Source organism: Nelumbo lutea, chromosome 3 (genome assembly GCF_056320005.1).
Source record: "Nelumbo lutea isolate HS-2025 chromosome 3, American lotus-T2T, whole genome shotgun sequence".
NCBI lineage: Eukaryota > Viridiplantae > Streptophyta > Magnoliopsida > Proteales > Nelumbonaceae > Nelumbo > Nelumbo lutea.
The window spans coordinates 48,696,106-48,712,825 of NC_142686.1; the positions used below are offsets into that span (position 1 = coordinate 48,696,106).

At 37.4% G+C, this 16,720-nt stretch overlaps 1 protein-coding gene across 11 annotated transcripts; it reads right to left on the reverse strand.

Annotated features, from left to right (window-relative positions):
• Positions 1–1,901: 1,901 nt before the first annotated feature.
• On the reverse strand, positions 1,902–13,478 carry LOC148864825 (uncharacterized). Of its 11 annotated transcripts, XR_016110310.1 has the most exons (12): positions 12,714–12,800; positions 12,207–12,299; positions 11,934–12,085; positions 11,469–11,593; positions 10,033–10,883; positions 7,909–9,326; positions 5,674–5,753; positions 5,492–5,581; positions 5,328–5,401; positions 4,910–5,003; positions 4,582–4,714; positions 1,902–2,121 (listed from the first exon to the last, which is right to left on the reverse strand). XR_016110310.1 is itself a non-coding variant. In XM_088979630.1 (11 exons), exons 3-11 carry the CDS (start codon positions 12,010–12,012, stop codon positions 2,041–2,043), a joined length of 2,931 nt encoding a protein of 976 aa, XP_088835756.1. In that variant the 5' UTR covers positions 12,013–12,085; positions 12,207–12,299; positions 13,097–13,270; the 3' UTR covers positions 1,902–2,040. The 11 variants fall into 11 exon arrangements, 7 of the variants coding, with proteins under 7 accessions (XP_088835756.1, XP_088835754.1, XP_088835755.1 ...); XR_016110309.1 differs by lacking the exon at positions 12,714–12,800 and adding an exon at positions 13,097–13,478 and having other exon boundaries at positions 5,492–5,587; positions 11,934–12,299; XR_016110307.1 differs by lacking the exons at positions 11,934–12,085; positions 12,714–12,800 and adding an exon at positions 13,097–13,306 and having other exon boundaries at positions 5,492–5,587.
• Between the last annotated feature and the right edge of the window lie 3,242 nt (positions 13,479–16,720).

The following is a 16,720-nucleotide window of genomic DNA, read 5'->3' on the forward strand; positions in this document are numbered from 1 at the left end:
TCCATTTTTTTTTTCCCAATCATGGGCCTCCACATTTGAACAATGAATAAGAAAGTCGAACGTATGGTGTAGATGAAACCGTATAAATGCTACCAGCCCATGCTTTGTCAATAAAAGTGAAATCCAGTAAATGTTCACATAAGCGTATGGTATGCCAACTTTGGGTGGGATGGCGGGCCGGGACTAACAACAAATCAAAGTCAACCCAAACTCACACAATCTTCGTCGCCTAGCCCATATTGAATTTGAATTGGGTCTGTAACTTGGATTAATTTACGTTTGCCCAAACGAAGATTTCGAGCTGTGTGTTACTTTCTCAATTTCCAACTTCAAATCAACATTGGCTGTGTTGTTTGCGATATAAACGCCGAATCAAGATATTTATATACTGTTAGGATTTGTGAGTATTAGTTTGATATATAAAAATATAACTATTAAGAGGATAAAAATGTTTTTTTTTTACAGATTTGTGTCATAAAGAAAGTGCATTACTGCACCAATTTTTTAATACAAAAACAGGTTATACTGAACCTAGTTTGTATTCATGAACTGCAAAGAGAGTTATGCAGAGTACATATTTGTTTGTATCACAAGTAAACAACCAAACGCAGCCTATGATTCAAACCATCTCCTCTTTTATATGCAATTATATTTTTTTTTCTCATTTTTTTCTTTTTATCCCTTTAACTATTGGTCTACCCATAGGAAAGAAATAGTTAAAGGGGTGTTTGTCCACACTTGTCTGTGTTTTTATCCAAGGTTTTAAAAACCGACCCAAAATTGAAACTGTTCTGACCATTAATTTCCAGGCCAATGGCTCAATCGTCTGGTTCGAACAGAGCCTGTTCCAACGAAAAAAATAAAATAATTAAAATAAAAAAGTCAAAAACTACTAAAGGAATTGACAATTCGCCTATCTAGGTCAACGGGTCGCTAACCATTTCAATGATTTTTTGACCAAACACCATGGAACTGGTTGTCTAAAAGGTTCCCGGTCCAAATAGCCCAACCATCCGGGTCAATAATGGTTGGAGAACATTGATTTTATCTAGTTCACAAAAACAAATAGTATTCCGTATGCAATTATTGGTTCTGAAACCAGCAAAATGGCCTTTTTTCAACATGACTTTTTGTAGACGGACGGGAAGCAAGAATTAGTGTGACATAGCGGTAACGTGGTGTCACACACCAATATGGCTCAGTGATGATGCCTCTACTTAATGATAATTGTATGATCAAAATTAAAGTATTAAACAATGAAGATACATGTGTATGTACCATCACATGACATGATCATGGATTGTATGATTTCATGATACATGTTTTCATTATTATATACTTTTGTTTGTAAGGTCATCATCAAACAAATATAATTTGGTTGGAGCCATATTATTGAGTCGCACCTCACACCGACCCCACTGCCCTCTCTCATGAGAACATCTACCGTATTTATATTGATGGGAGATGTTTCCAATACAAGGTGAAGCCAATCTCCAACTCTGGATTCAGTTAATGCAAAGCCCGTTCCAACAACTTTCATTGTCTTGATTGAGAATATCTCCCAATAAAATAAAACATAAACGTGCCCTTCAAACAACCATCATAGCCTTGCATTGGGAATATCTCCCCATAAAATAAAGCATAAACGTACGGAAATGTTAACGATGCAAGGCTGTAAAAAGTGTTCAAGCAGTGTTCGAACGGGCCTTGCACCAACTGAAGCCGATCTCCCAGTCTTCACGGTCCAGCAGTCTAGTCCAGTCCAAGTCTAGGCCCAAGTCCCTAACAACATTGATAACAGTGCTCTGTAGCCGCTTGGCCCGCTTCTATCGTATTGGCGTGGGGGAAGAAAAAACCAGCATTGAAACGTAAAGTCACAAAAAATGGAAAGAAAAGAAACAAAACAAAAAAACTGCAGCGAGCTTTTTATATGCCAGAAAACGGCAAATCCAAAATATACATCCCTTGAATTGGAAATAAGAAATTTCATTTTAACAGCCTTAACAGGGAATTTCTGATATGAAAAAATAGTGAAATGTACTACGTAGGTCTGGTCCAAGTTGTCTCCGAGGTAAGCACATTCCCATAGTAAACCTCTTTTGAGGAATCATCCCAATACGCCTGAAGATAAAGAACAGGAAACATGTTTTAGTAAATCAGATCTTCAAATTTTATGAGCAAATGAAATACAAACAATAACCTCGGCAACCCATCCTCTACTGAACCTCAGGGTACTCAACATAAAAAAAGGAACAAATTAGTCATGGTCCCAGTAACCAAGAGTGATGAGACAAAATGAGAAACAGACTTTTTTTTTTGTCAAAATGAGAAGCAGACTTAAAACCTTATGGAACATATGGTTACAACCATTCTAAAATCTTAGTTGATTATGAAAGGAAAATGTTAGTAGTACAGAAACAAATGAAAGAAACCAAGGAAAAAGATGACAATTTTCAACTGATTCCACACCAAGTCATGGTTTTGGCCTTTTGGGTGACTTGATTTTTAATCTGAGCCTTTTAATAGTTACTTCCCAGTTCTAGGAATAGGCACACTTGCATTTTATTGGTTCCAAGAATAGGCATAGTTGTCATGGCATCAAATTAGAAAAGGCAGGCCTATTCTGACGAGACCAGACCTCCTGCCCACAAGAACTCTACCCACATCTACACACAACATCACAGCCACACATGAAGAACATCTCATCCTCCCAAATAGTATTATGAACGGGAAATGTTCTCAATGCATGGGGGTAGTGTGTTGTGACTGCCCCGGCTTCCAAGTATCATTACGCTCAAGAGCTTCTTTTGATCAAAACAAACTCTTCTATTTAATCAGACACCGACAGGAAATATGTCAAAATCAAGATTTTAAGTTCAAAACAAATGAGATCACTTTTACTCTACCGGTCTACCCCTTACAACGAGTGATCATTTCTGGCCTAGCTCAGCCCACTATATTTATATATTATATTTATATGCACATATATATAATGCATATAATATATGTAATGTATGTATATATAAATTATAACATATATTTTATATTATATGCGCCAATGGCCCAGTAGTTGAGAGGGCCGTTTGGGGCACCCCTCCAAGAGGCATGGGTCCAAAGCTGTCATAAATGCAGGCTCTCCATGCAGGCTCTCCAAGAGGCATGCACTGCTCTGCCCCACCCCCGATTTCACTGTCCTATAATGTGTAGTATGTAATAGCAAAAAAAATCGCATATATTATGATACAATATAAATTATCATATATATTAAATCTTTTTTTAAGGTAAAATAAAAATTTTAATAAACAAAAAGAAGATACAAGAAAGGTGATAAGCAGTCACCCGAGAGAAAGTAACAAACCAACCGACAAAAACCCCAACCCCAACAAAAGCCAACCCGAATTACAGCACAAACCCTTAAAAACCAGAAAAAAGGAAAACATCAAAAATCAAAATCGCAACCCTAAAATGAAAGGCCAACCCGAACATCCACAACCAACACACAGCAGACCCATCCCTATCACCCTCCCTGCAAAGGACTCAATGCCAAAAAATCCTCCTTTTATTCGCACAAAAAACTCCGAAACTGGAATCCGCTGTTAACCTTTTATGTCCTTTTGAGTTCTGAATCTTCCAACTGTATCAACATTTTCCACAGCTTCTTCAAGGCTCCCTGCTGACTTCTGAACCCACCGCCCCCCTCAGAAATTACTTCCTGCTTCTTGACTACTTCCCCACAATCCTTAGCACACTCTTCCCTCCCTTGAATTAAAGTGTTTGCAGAATTGCAGTCAAACACTAGAACGGCCTTTATATATGATCTAATAAATAATATAGACCCAAAGCCCAGCCCAACCCATGATCAGCCCTACTTCCAAGACCCAGATAGTTAGGACCAAAATTGGGTTATGGCCTTTGCATATCACATGGTTCGTTTTAAGATTTTACTGTTGGAAACTTGGAATTTAAAGATCCAAGGGTTTTAAGAGAAAAGGAAAGAAAGAAGAGGATAAAAGATATTTATTTTTATTTTGATAAGTTTTTCCCTCTTTTTTCTTTTTTTCTATCACACTCTTTTATATAATAAAATTGCGACTCCACCCCTTGTTTTTTTATCTTTTCCATTGTATTTGTCTTAAATCTTTTATTATATAAAATTGTAGCCTTTCTAGTTGCTGATTTGTTATGGATTTACGCAATTGAATACTTTTTATAAAAAACAATTACTCAATAAAATACTTATTGTTGTTTTGAAAATATTAAAAAAGAAATTGCTAGTTTTCAACTTATGTGCACATTAATTAGGTCAAGAAACATTTTTGAAGATATGATATATATATATATGGGGAAGGAAAATAGACGGAAATGTAGAGTGCATTTACGATGGTGGGCTGCCCATTACAATGTAATTGAAGTGAATCTTCTTGTGAAATTTCATCCAAGCTCCCAGAGCAGAAGCACCATCTAATATGAGCGGATTGGGGCACTGAGGTCTTCCTTCAAGTCTTTTCACTTATGGTATTATTTTAATTTGCAATAAAACAAAAACAGATATTGAGACCAGTGACATGTTTCTAAGCATACCTGCCATCCAGATGGGAGATCTTTTGAGAGTTCAACTAAATCAGGCTGCTGTTTTTCATTGGCAGGTATCTCTGATTGAGCCTGCACACTATCATTGGTTAATTGGGCTCTTTTACGCTTCACCCGTTCCCGCCTAAATCAGATAATAAGACATCGGCATAAGAGGTAGAGGCATGGAAATGTAAATGACGATATACAGAAAAAATCCAGTGCACAGAAATGTGATTCAAACAGTGCTGAAAAAAAGGAGGGTTCAAATAAAGAAAAAGCAAATCCGAACAAGATCTAAATCCTTGTCCAAGATTGTCTAGGTGTTGTTCCTTGCTACCTTAGACTAGCAATAAGCAGCTAGAATCCTCGTTGTCAATAACTTGGCAAATTTAATGAGGTGAAAGGAAGTTACATAGGCCTCAGAACATCAACTACCAAAAAAAAAGTATCAGTCATACAGATACTTTTATAACCAAAAAAAAGTATCAGTTAAATAGGCCTCGTTGTCAATATTAGATCACAATGGACTAAAGCCTTCACCTCACATGTTAAAAGTCTTTTTTTTTTAATAAAAGCATGTTAAAAGTCTTTTTCTTTAAAAAAAAGCATGTTAAAAGTACTTTTATACCCACAGGATATATATATATATATATCACACACACACATACACATACACATATATGAGTGCAATAAATGACTGATAACAAGGGTCCAAGACATTCATTAAAAAAAACAAGGGTCCAAGACCAACATACCAGTCACCTCCCAGAGGTTGAAAATTAGCATTATCTTTAGCCTCTCCACTGGCAATCTGTTGTGCACGCCATTGCTACAGAAGACAAACTGAATTGTAAAACAGAGGAACCATGGAAAAAAAAAAGGTGAGCCAACAAAATAATGGGAATAAATTTGGAGATACCACTATTTCTTTTTGCCGCTTCTTTTCTAATATCTCATAAGCATATTCTGGTTCATCTTCCTCATCTTCATGCAACTCCTCTTTCACAGCCTTCCACTAGCAAGAAGAAAGTAAGGTTCCATCCTTTACAATATTAAGTAATTAAACCATAATGTAGAGAGAAAATATAATGCAAAATGCACCTTGTCCACCAGGCTAGAGACCTTCTTATTAGATCTCAAAGTAGGTGCAACAGCAATTGTTCGTTTCTTCCCACGTAAAGCTGAGAAAATGGATAATAATCATGAGTAAAGTCTAGTCAATAAAAAATTTAAGGGAGAAAGAGTTTGGTTGCAAAATTTAAGCGGTACAGCATCAACGTAACTGTGACTACAACAGTCTATGTGGCACATTTGATCAAAACATGACATAGGGATCTCCATAAGTAGGGAATATAGAGAAGAAATAGACAAAACAGAAGAAGTACCTATAGTAGTGATTGGAGTGGACATTTGAAGTCTAATACAGATAGTAACATACCTAATTTTATTAATATAAAAAGAAGAATTATTTTTATTTTTTTATAAATATAAAAAAAGAAGAATTAAATGTGTACAAATAATAGGCAAGCCCGCATTTAAGATGCCTTCATCACTATCCTTTTACAAAAAAAAAAAATAGTATCCCAGTATAATTATTCCCTTTCCACCCCTATTTAGCCAATCCATCTGCTCATCTGTATACCCGTGTTGCATTGATCAGTCTGTTTGTTTTAAGCTCATTTACTTCCAATGTTTTGTTTCAATACTACCAATTGAATCTCCCTGAATTACCAGATTTGTAGCATGGGTTTCTTGCCAACCTCAACCCTTGCAAGGCGGCTGATAATTCGGCTATCATTGAATTTTCATAGTCTTCTAAGTTTTATTTCTCATTATTGAAAACTCAATCTTTGCAGACTCATTCTAGATCTAGAACCCGTTCAACACCCTTTTCTTAAGCTTTATGATGAAAAACTATCCTCTCACAAATGTATCTATCTATACAAAAAGATGATGGTAATGAAGAACAGATTAAGGTGGCATTTGATAACATTTTTCAAACATCTAACATCTGAAAAAAATTGCTTTCCAGACATGCAACCCGTTTGTGTTTAGGGGTGAACACAAACTCACGTATTTATCTTTACACAAAGATTATGGTAATCAAGAACAGATTAAGGTGGCATTTGATAACATTTTTCAAGCATTTAACATCTGAAAAGATTGCTTTACAGACATGCAACCCGTTTGTGTTTAGGGCTGAAAACAAACTCTGATCAAATGAAATAGATCTGAAATGGTAAGGCATGGCCTAGTTGCTTAACGCAATCAGACGTGTATCTGAACCTGACCAAAGTCCTAAATGCCTCCAAAATTTTTCAAAATGGCCCATGTTTCCCCTTCTTCTAAACCCAATTTGATCCCTAATTCGAGTCCTTTCCTCTCGAAATAGAAGAGAACACCATATCACGCCATTGTCATCTATGTCACATCTTCTCCAACAAGCATTGCAAGCATCAATGATGATGGTGATTTTCTGTGACATTTGGATGTTGCAAAGGAAAAGTGGCTCCACTGTTTTTGTCACTAAGGAGGCCCAGGAAGAGTGATAGGAATGGAGAGAGAGAGAGAGAGAGAGGGAGAGAGAGAAGAATAAGGAGAAGGAAATTTTGAAGAGAGAGAGGAGGTGGAGAGGCAAACTACCGTCATTGCCCCAGTGCCAATGGCCATGATAAATTGACAATGCTGTTCAGTAGCTTGGGTGATTCAAGTCCAAGTTCAAAGAAAGAGAGGAGGGAGGAGGGGGACGACAATGAGGATGAAGAAGAGGGAGGAAGGGAGCAAGGGTGGACGGCGACAGTTCAGGGCTATCCATTTGCCGCTGAAGGATGAAGCTGTTCAGTAGCTTGGACAATTGGGGTCCGGGATCGATGAAGAAGAAGAACATGAGCACCCTTCGTTATTTTTTAAGTAAATAACAGCACCTTTGGTTCTTTTCATCAAAATTTGAAATAGGGCAGTGGATGTAGACACTTTACTATAATGTAAACAGTTAATTTCATTATAGATAGTTTCTCCATGTTTAAATAAGAATGTGATAATGTAGGTAAAAATGCCAGATTGGTTGATTTTGGGGCATGTGATCTTTTCAAAAACAAAATAAGATGGACTTCCTACAAGATACTCCCATTTCCATGAATTCTCTAACCATGGCACAGCTATGTCAATTTTTCATCCTAAAACTAGTCAAAAATATTCAGACCCTTAGAATTACTTGAAAGTAATCAGGATTAGCCTGCACAGCAGAAATACATTAGCTTGGGATTACAGTTGATGTTGAAGTCAAGTGTAGGCTGTGTAGCAAAAACAAGTTAGGTTTTCAGAAATTGTACATACCTTTAGATTGAGCCTTAGAAGCAGCTGGAGCAGCAGTACTTGCTGCTGTGGCAGGAGCACCCTCACATACTACAGTGGTCATTGATTCTACTGCAGGTTGCTTAGATAGAACTTGTGCACTCACCGACTTGGTAGAAAAATCAGGTTCAACCTTTGAACTTGGTAATGAACTGGATCCAGACTCCGCAAGAGTCTCAACAGATCCCATCTGAACAGAAGCAGCAGTATCATGATAGCTTACAGAACCAGATTCACAATATAAACCTGATGACTCCATGCTACTAACTACAGGTCCAGATTCATTGTAGAAACCAGATTCTGAGCTAGTAATCACAGTTACAGGAGGCATTGGTCCATTAGGAAGGTCATAGTACATTACAGGTTCAGTAGGCACAGGATTGACCATTGCAGGAGCAGCTTCAGGATAGGTGTTCTGTACTGTATCATGATACTGTACTGGCTGGGGCTCAGCAAGCTGATGTGTTTCCCCATGAGCATAATAATTAGCCATCGGCACTTCTGTCATTGTGGCACCATAGTAGTTAAAATTAGAAACTGAATAACCCAAATTGTATTGCTCTGCATAACTAAGAGACGGAACTGTCTCAGAATATGGTGGTGGAGGAGGATACGAGGGGAGTGGTTCATCAGGTGGGGGAGGAGGAAGTGGTTCAGCATCAGGTGGTGGTGGAGGAATCCACTCCTCATCTGGAGGTGGTGGGGCAGCAATTTCATTCCCAGGCTCTATAGTTGGACACTCCACAGAAGGTGGAGTTGTCTGGTTTTGTTGCTCCAATGGAGGAAAGACTTTGGTAACTAATGAATCTCCAGTCATGCTATTTGCAGGAGCTTCATCAACTTCCATTTCCACATCCATGTCTATATCTTCCCCGATCCGGGTTGCATTTTTAGAGATAAATGCATCTGGGAGTGCTGTCTCATTGACTTTTTGCAGTTTTTCTTCCACTTCCTTGCTCAGTTCAGTTGGAAGTCCAGAAGACAATGCATGGTTAGTGTTTGTATTGTCAACACTTGAATGCCTACCATGAGCTTCTCTGTGAACCAGATTTACTTTATCAACATCTGGAGAAATGTATTGTGTTTCATTAGCAGAAGTCAGTACTTGATCCTTCTCACCCACTTCAGATTCTCTTCCCATGCTTTGCAATGAGATACCATCCCCTCCGAACGATGAAACAGGATGATGCTCAACTTTGTTTAGCTGCTCAGATTTATCAATTTGCAAAACTTGATCATTAATGGCACAATCAAGTCGTTTAAACTGTGCTTCGCAATGCACCCAAAATGGAAGAAGAAGGGAACCATAAGCCAAAAGTGACTTAATATCAGCAAGTCGGATCTCAACTTCCATGGTGTACTTTGATATCCAGTCATATCTTTGGTCATGATTGTTGTATCTGAAAACCAAATATATACATCTGTTACATATGCAATAAGCTTTAAAGACAAAGAAAAAGCAAACAGCTTTCCATGAATCAATATTCAAAACAAAATTAACAGCAAAAGCGTTTTTTTGGAACAAAACCAGTCACACCCTTGGCCTTGATACTTGTAACTGAAAACCAAAACTATTAAGGTGTTAAATGTGCAAAAAGCTTTAAAGACTAAGAAAGAAAGATCAGAAAATTAAGCAAACAAGCATCTTTTTGTGTACCAATATTCCAAATAATAAACAGCAAAAGTGTTTTTTGGAACAAAACCCAACATGTAACTTCCATTGCAGCACATAGAAGATATACAAATTTTGGATGGGATTGGCCAAACTGCAATGATCATAAGAACTACAATCCTATCTGTGTGCAGATAAAGGTTCATGCTTGAACAGCTGGCAGTCTAAAGTCCAAAAAGAGCCAAGTCTGGTCTGCCCAATCTTAATTGTGTCCAACTTTCCATGCCAACAACATTGACACATGAGTTTACCATCCTAGTATTGGAGGCCTACCTACATTCATTTTCCAAAGAAACCTTCAATCATAAGATGAAAATTAACAATAGTGTATGACAATACATTCATAATTGAGTCATAATTCTGGACCTAACCATATACATGCATACACATTTTGGAAAGAAAAATCACTAACAGTGATGCCAATAATATAATACCCTTCAAGTGACGTCAACCGTTTTATCAAGCTTTCACCATATTTTACAAGAGAAGAAGAAAGAGCCACTGCTGACTCGTGTTGCTCACTGACTACTGTTGGTTTTTCATCCTTATCATCATGAGCTGTTGTAGCTGAACAAATTGTGCTAGAAAGAGCACTATTTGACTGCTGCACAGAAACATAATCACCTAATGACAAAGCTTGCTGATGCAATACATTTAGTGTGACAGAACTCTCTGTAGATTCAATTTGCTCTGTGTTGAAACTTAAATTTAGAACATCTTGACTTTCAACTCTGTGTCCATTCCATTTCTTCTCATGAAAGCCATTTTCACAGTTTTCTTGGGTTTCAGGAGCTAATATGGAGCCTTCAGGTTCATTAATAGCAGACACATTCAAATGAAAAATTGGACTTGATGCATGTGTATCTCGGGAAGGATTCTCCTTTTCTTCAGTAATATGAGGTGTGTTCAGTTCAGTGGTTATTTCAGATCCCTGAGCCAACACATCAGGGGGTTCCCATGAAGTTTCCCCGGTCTCAGTATTCCAATAATAATACCGACCACTCTCTTCATGCATCACTATTTTCCACCCAGAAACCACTTCTCCAATGATTTGTACCCCGGAAGACCCTGGATCAGAGACTTGTGCAGCTGCATCTGCTTGGTTGTGAGGTTCTCCTGAAGCAGTAGCATCACTTCCTCTGATTTCAGCATCATCCAGATTGGAAGCAGCATTTGAATGAGTAGCATCCTTCTCCACATCCTCAACCATGACCAACTGAGCTGCAACATCTTTGCCAGTATTGTTTTCTAAAACTCCAGATTCTGTATCAGCAGCCTCCTTTACCTGTCAAAACAAATGTTTAAGATAAACTAACTGCCATTTTATACATGGCAATAGTACTACATATTTAAGACATACAATATCTAGGGGTATGGGAGAGCTTAGAGAGCTTGTACTATAATGAACACATTTAAGACAGGGATGTTAGGAATTAGGATTTGTAGCCATGCATGTATTAGAGAATTACTACAAGTACAGGAGAGAAGCCACAGTACCAAGTGGGTATCTGTTTTTTATCAGATATCCACAAGAAACAATAAAAAATTAAAAACAAAAACAAATATTAATACAAGGATGTTGGTTCACAAATAAATAAAGACATAAATAAACAATGCCATGCATCTTTAATTATTATTTTTGTTGTCGGGGCAGCTTATTGATGCAATGATAGCCATACATAATAATGCAAGTCCAAGTATGAGAAAAGTTACTTCATACAAAAGGTATGCCAAAGGTAAGCCCTGTATTCAGTCTTCCCTCCCAAGACCACAGATGGCCAGGACCATCATTGTGAAATGGCCTCTTAGTATTCATGCATGTCCATGCAAGGATTAGAATATAAAGTAAAGACTGCAACATTGAGCTAACCTGTCCATTGTCTTCAATCAATGAATTCTCAGTAACATCATTTGTATCCTTCTCATTTGATTCATCCTCCAATTCATCATCACTGTATTGTCCAAGTAACAGCAAAGGATTCTCCTGGCGTTGACCTGAAGACAGGATAGCAACCCATTACATACTTCTAAACAAACAAAATATCTACTTTAGCATTTTTTTATTATAAATAAATATCTACTTAACAATTTTTTTGATAATAAATAAATATCTACTTAGCAATTGCCAAGTTATCAAAAGTAATCTGCTAAAATCATCACTTAAGATGCAACATGCAAGTAAAAATAGTTTTAATAAGATAGAAACTAGTGGCTGTTAACGCCTATAATGAAATCCATAGGAACATCTTAGGAATAATTTGACCATGGCCACCTGGAAGACACTTGAAGATATTGTTAGAACACATAAAACAAATAAAGACAGAGACATACGAACCGATAAGGCAAAAATTCCCTGCTGAAATCTCCAAAACGCTTAGTTGCTGCCAAAAAGGGCATAACAGGTTGGGAGTCATTCAATATTTCATTGTGGCGGGGCTGACCTGATCTGACCATTGAATGTTCCCAAGACCTCAGCCACCCTACATTCTGAAAACCAAATGCTTTGGCAAATAATATGACTTGTACAATATTTCCAATTTCCACCAAAAATATGCTGTGAAGGCATGTCTTCTTTATATAGTCCTTGAAGATAACTGACGGAACCCACCTGAAGTAGATGGTGAATTGGGGACTCCATCACGATAACTCTGATCTAGATCCCCTCCAACTTGATCATGTGCAGAGGAGCCACCCAAATCCCCTAGAAAATTTGTAAAAAAAACTTCAAGTTAAAACAAGTACTTGGCAAATTAGCACTGACCGGTAGTCACCGCTTAAGCACATCCAAGTTACCGTGTTAGCAATACAAAAGTAGCATCGCCGAGAATACGTAAACAAAAAGTGAAAACAGAAAATCCCAATTTTTTGGCTAACATAAGAGAAAAAGAAAAACAGAACCCCATTTATCAATTCCAAATATGAGCAGCAGAAAATTAGCATAGTGATCAAGTTAAAATTGCAAAAATGAACATAAAAAATTGATCTGAAGTATAACTTCAGCAAGCCCGACAATTTGCATTAATCACATAGAACATAAAATTCGAAATTTACTACAGTATTTATGATAAAAAAAAAAAAAGGAGACAAGACTCAAAATTAAACTGGTTGTAAATACTTGTTAATCCGGAAGGGAGAAGAAAAAGCGTCCTTTCAGCATTATTTTCAAGACCAATCGTCGTTTTCAATAGAAATAACGATAAGTAGAACAAATAATCAATAAATACGCGCTCGAAACCTAAATAGAAGAAACAGAAACAAAACTAAGTTGGCTGGCCCATCAAGCTGCCCGGGAGGAGGGGATAATATTGAACCTTAGTCCGTAGAGTCAAGCTAAACCCTAAAAAAACAACACCTTGCATATTAAAGAAATAAACACTTAATATTGTCAAAACAAAACATGAGAAGGAGAAAACAAAAAATCAATAATAAACGAAGAAATCCAAAAAAAAAAACATATAATCCAAGAGGATAATAGAATGCACGGTTCGCAGTGAATACCAGAGGGTTCCGCAAAAAGATCGAGCTTTACTCTTCGACCAGCCGCGCTTAGAGCTGCGAGGCGGCGCTCCTTTCTCTTCCCCATCGATATGGAGTTTGGTCCCAGAAAAGATCACGAATAATAGAAACGGGCTTTGTGAGCTCTCTGCAACAACGATGGAAACGGGCCGCAACGCTATTGCCCTAGAAAACAAGCCGAATAATAGAAACGCTATAATAGGTACTTGTTTTCGCAATCACAAAAATATCCCCATTGAACATGGGTTGAAGTTGAACGAACTCCAGCGACCCGGCAGCAATGACCCAACCTCGGCTAACCCTCGCAATTGGATTTGATCCTCGCACCGACCTCACGGAACGTCCCACCGTTAACATCTCCCCATAGGAACGGGATCTGCTCCCCATATACAAATACAACACATAATAATACGGAAGATGTTCTCGATGTGCGGCTGTCGGCTGAATCGTTCTGTGAGGTTGTTGTGCGGATCCTTATGTTTGAACTGAGAACCAACCGGATCTCCTGCCCACGTCTACCCACATAACACTACCGCATTGGGTAGACGTGAACAGAGTTTTTGTGGGCAGGAGATCCGGACTCGCCAAGTTGTGTTTTAGATCAGGAATAGGGGCAATCATTCATAACCCGGCCTAGAAGCTTGGCCGGACCAACCCCATAATTTTTTGGGCTTGGGCCTAGATTTTCTATTCAAGCCTGACATGGGACTAGACCTGCATTATGCCTATAAATTCCTCTAAATATTTTAGATCGCAGATATTTCTAATGCCCCAGTTTTTTAATGAGCCATTTACTTGTTAAATGCGCTTATCTGTGTCTTCGTTTTGAATAGAAGTGTTTCTTAGATGAGCTTAACAATGACTTTTTATATATAAAATGTTACTATTATTAAGGGCAATTTTGTTTCATTACATTTTGTCAACTTTTCCCTGTATAAGAAAATGATTTACTCAGATAGGAAAGTTGTTTATTCACGTCACTTAAAAAACTAGCATGGGATCCAAACCTATGATTGTTGGTCAACAAAAACCACCTTCCCATTGACCAACCCCCTCTTCATTTATAGAAAAAATAAACAAGCCTAATGGTCTGTTTGGTTTGTGCGACCAAGATGAGAAAATATGAATATTCTTCCACGATTCTTGCTTTTCCCACATTTGTTTAGGACAAAATATTGAGATGTGACGAGAAATGAGTTCTAAAATTTTGGGATGTGGGGTCTCACCAAATATGTGTGACCTCATTGAGAAATGAAAATGAAAGGCACGAGTGAGAAAGTTTTATTGAGAGCGACAACCCGAGCATCGTCTTCTTCCTAGACACCATCCGATAGTTAACTCACAGGTGCCATCTTCGACGATTTTTTCAAAGGTAAGCTCATATTTGGCATCCTCTTGCGATTTACATTTATTTTTTATACAATTTTTATCTTTTTTCAGTGAATGAGTTCCCCCACAAAATTTTCCCATCGTTTACCTCCATTCCTGGTCGTCCAGAGCTAGAAAACATCTTATCTACCGCTCAAGGTGTTCATTTTAACGTCGAAGCTCCAAATCTGGCTTCCGATGTCTACCTTTTCCAGATATGGCATTTTTCTAGATCAGTTCCGGTTATAAATTTGTTTCAGGTTTGGCATTAGCACTGATAGTGTTGGTATCAAATAGATTTGTTTATGTTATAGATTTGTTATTTTATTTTTTATTTGTTTCAATTCTAGCATTTTGTTGTGTTGATAATACTCAATCTCGTACCTGCAATTTTTTTTTTTTTGTTTTTATTTTTGCTTTGTTTGTAGTTATCTCAAGCAAACTAAGTTGGGATTTTTACACTGAGGTACCACATACCCTGTGTTTGTTTGTCCTATAAAGCTCTGTTTCTTTTTTTCCTAGTGAAACTATTAACTTCATACCACTATGATTTTTTTCTTTTGATTCTTGCCTTTGCTAATACATGTAACTTTATACAACAACAATCAGCTAAAGAAAAATAGATTATTCATGCCAAACATCTGTTACAGAGGTGCAAATCTCCTTTGCTTGTTACAAATGGGTAAATCTCCTTTAATTGTTTCTTATCTAATTATGGGTAGCATTTGTAACTATGAATGTGTTTTATGGGCAGCATTTAATTTGTCTTTTTGTGCAAAGGTATTTTAGAAAACTCCATAAACTAGTGGCTATCCATTTTTAACTATGAATCAAGGTTCAAAGTATTGACACGTATCGGCCGATACGTATCGTTCTGGGACCCCTTTGATACGCCCCTACAGTGGGTGTATCAAAGGTCTAACCGGTTCAGGGGGTAGAGGAGACCTAAATCGCCCCACTGAACCGGTTGCAAAAAAAAAAACATCTCCAAAATGTGTATCCCGATATGCCCCTATCGGCGTATCGGGCATATCGATATTTTGAACCGTGCGGACTTGGGTTAGTTTTGATTGTTGAAATGAGCTATTTACATTGTTTTGTTTGTACAAAATCAGAAACACGAGTAATAGCGTCTTGGGTTAAAGGGTTGTAGGGGTTTTGGATATGAAAGAATGCATGTGTTGCTTGGCATGCATATTGGTGGTATGATACTGGCTAGTTATCATTGTGTAGAGGCTAAACTGTTAATGCTTTCCAAAAACAATTTAACCAACAAATAAATGATCTTAAAATGGTATATTTTAGAATACCTTAGTTTGCAAATAAAATCCCCCATGATAGATAGTTCTTATCTATCTAGGAATATATTTTTGGTGAATCCATCTGGAACAGGGCTTCGAAAATGAGGAATGCCAGTGTAACTCAAAGGCCAGGAGAAATAGTGCACCATATTAGTGTATTCCCCTAGTTTGTCCTCTTCTAAGTTATACCAACCAACGTACTTTTTTCTCATATTATTTTTCACACTAGTCATCTACTCAGTGCACCTATTCAAAACTAAATGATTCATTATACCTTATCTTCTTGAACCTCAACTTTGGAAGCTCTAATAAGATCAGATCTATATGCTGTAGAGGTAAGACAGCTAAGTGCACTAGCCATAGGTGTGAACGAAAGGAAGATAAGGTATCACATTGACTTCTGATCTAGAGATAAGACAAATAAATGTTTTCATTTCCATAGGCTTAATTAGATTCTTTATGAGAAATTTTTCGTGCCACATCAGTGCTAGAAAAGTAAAAACATTAAGTAGTTCTTTGATCAAACAAAAGCTTAAAAGCAACTACAATAGCAGCTTGGATGACTGGCATCACTAACAATACAAGGCAGGGATTCCCTGTGGAAGAAATGAAGAGCCTTATTTTACTATCTTCTCATTGTTCATGGTTTGAACATGAGATGAAACAAAGATTGTTATCTTTTCTAATTGTGATATGCCAAGAATAAGTATAATGAGTTGAAATTTTTTGTAGGAGGTTTTAGCAATCCTTATGGATTAACTGTTTATTTGTAATCAATGGCGTCATAGCCTATGTGGCAAAATTCAGAAGGCCAAAGTTCCTAGTAGCAATGCGGAGCTTCTATAAAATAGCATTCTTCAGTTTGGAGAATTGATGTGACATCTTGTTACATAACAGAGTAATGATCTGCATAAATGAGAAACTTTGGCACTCAAAC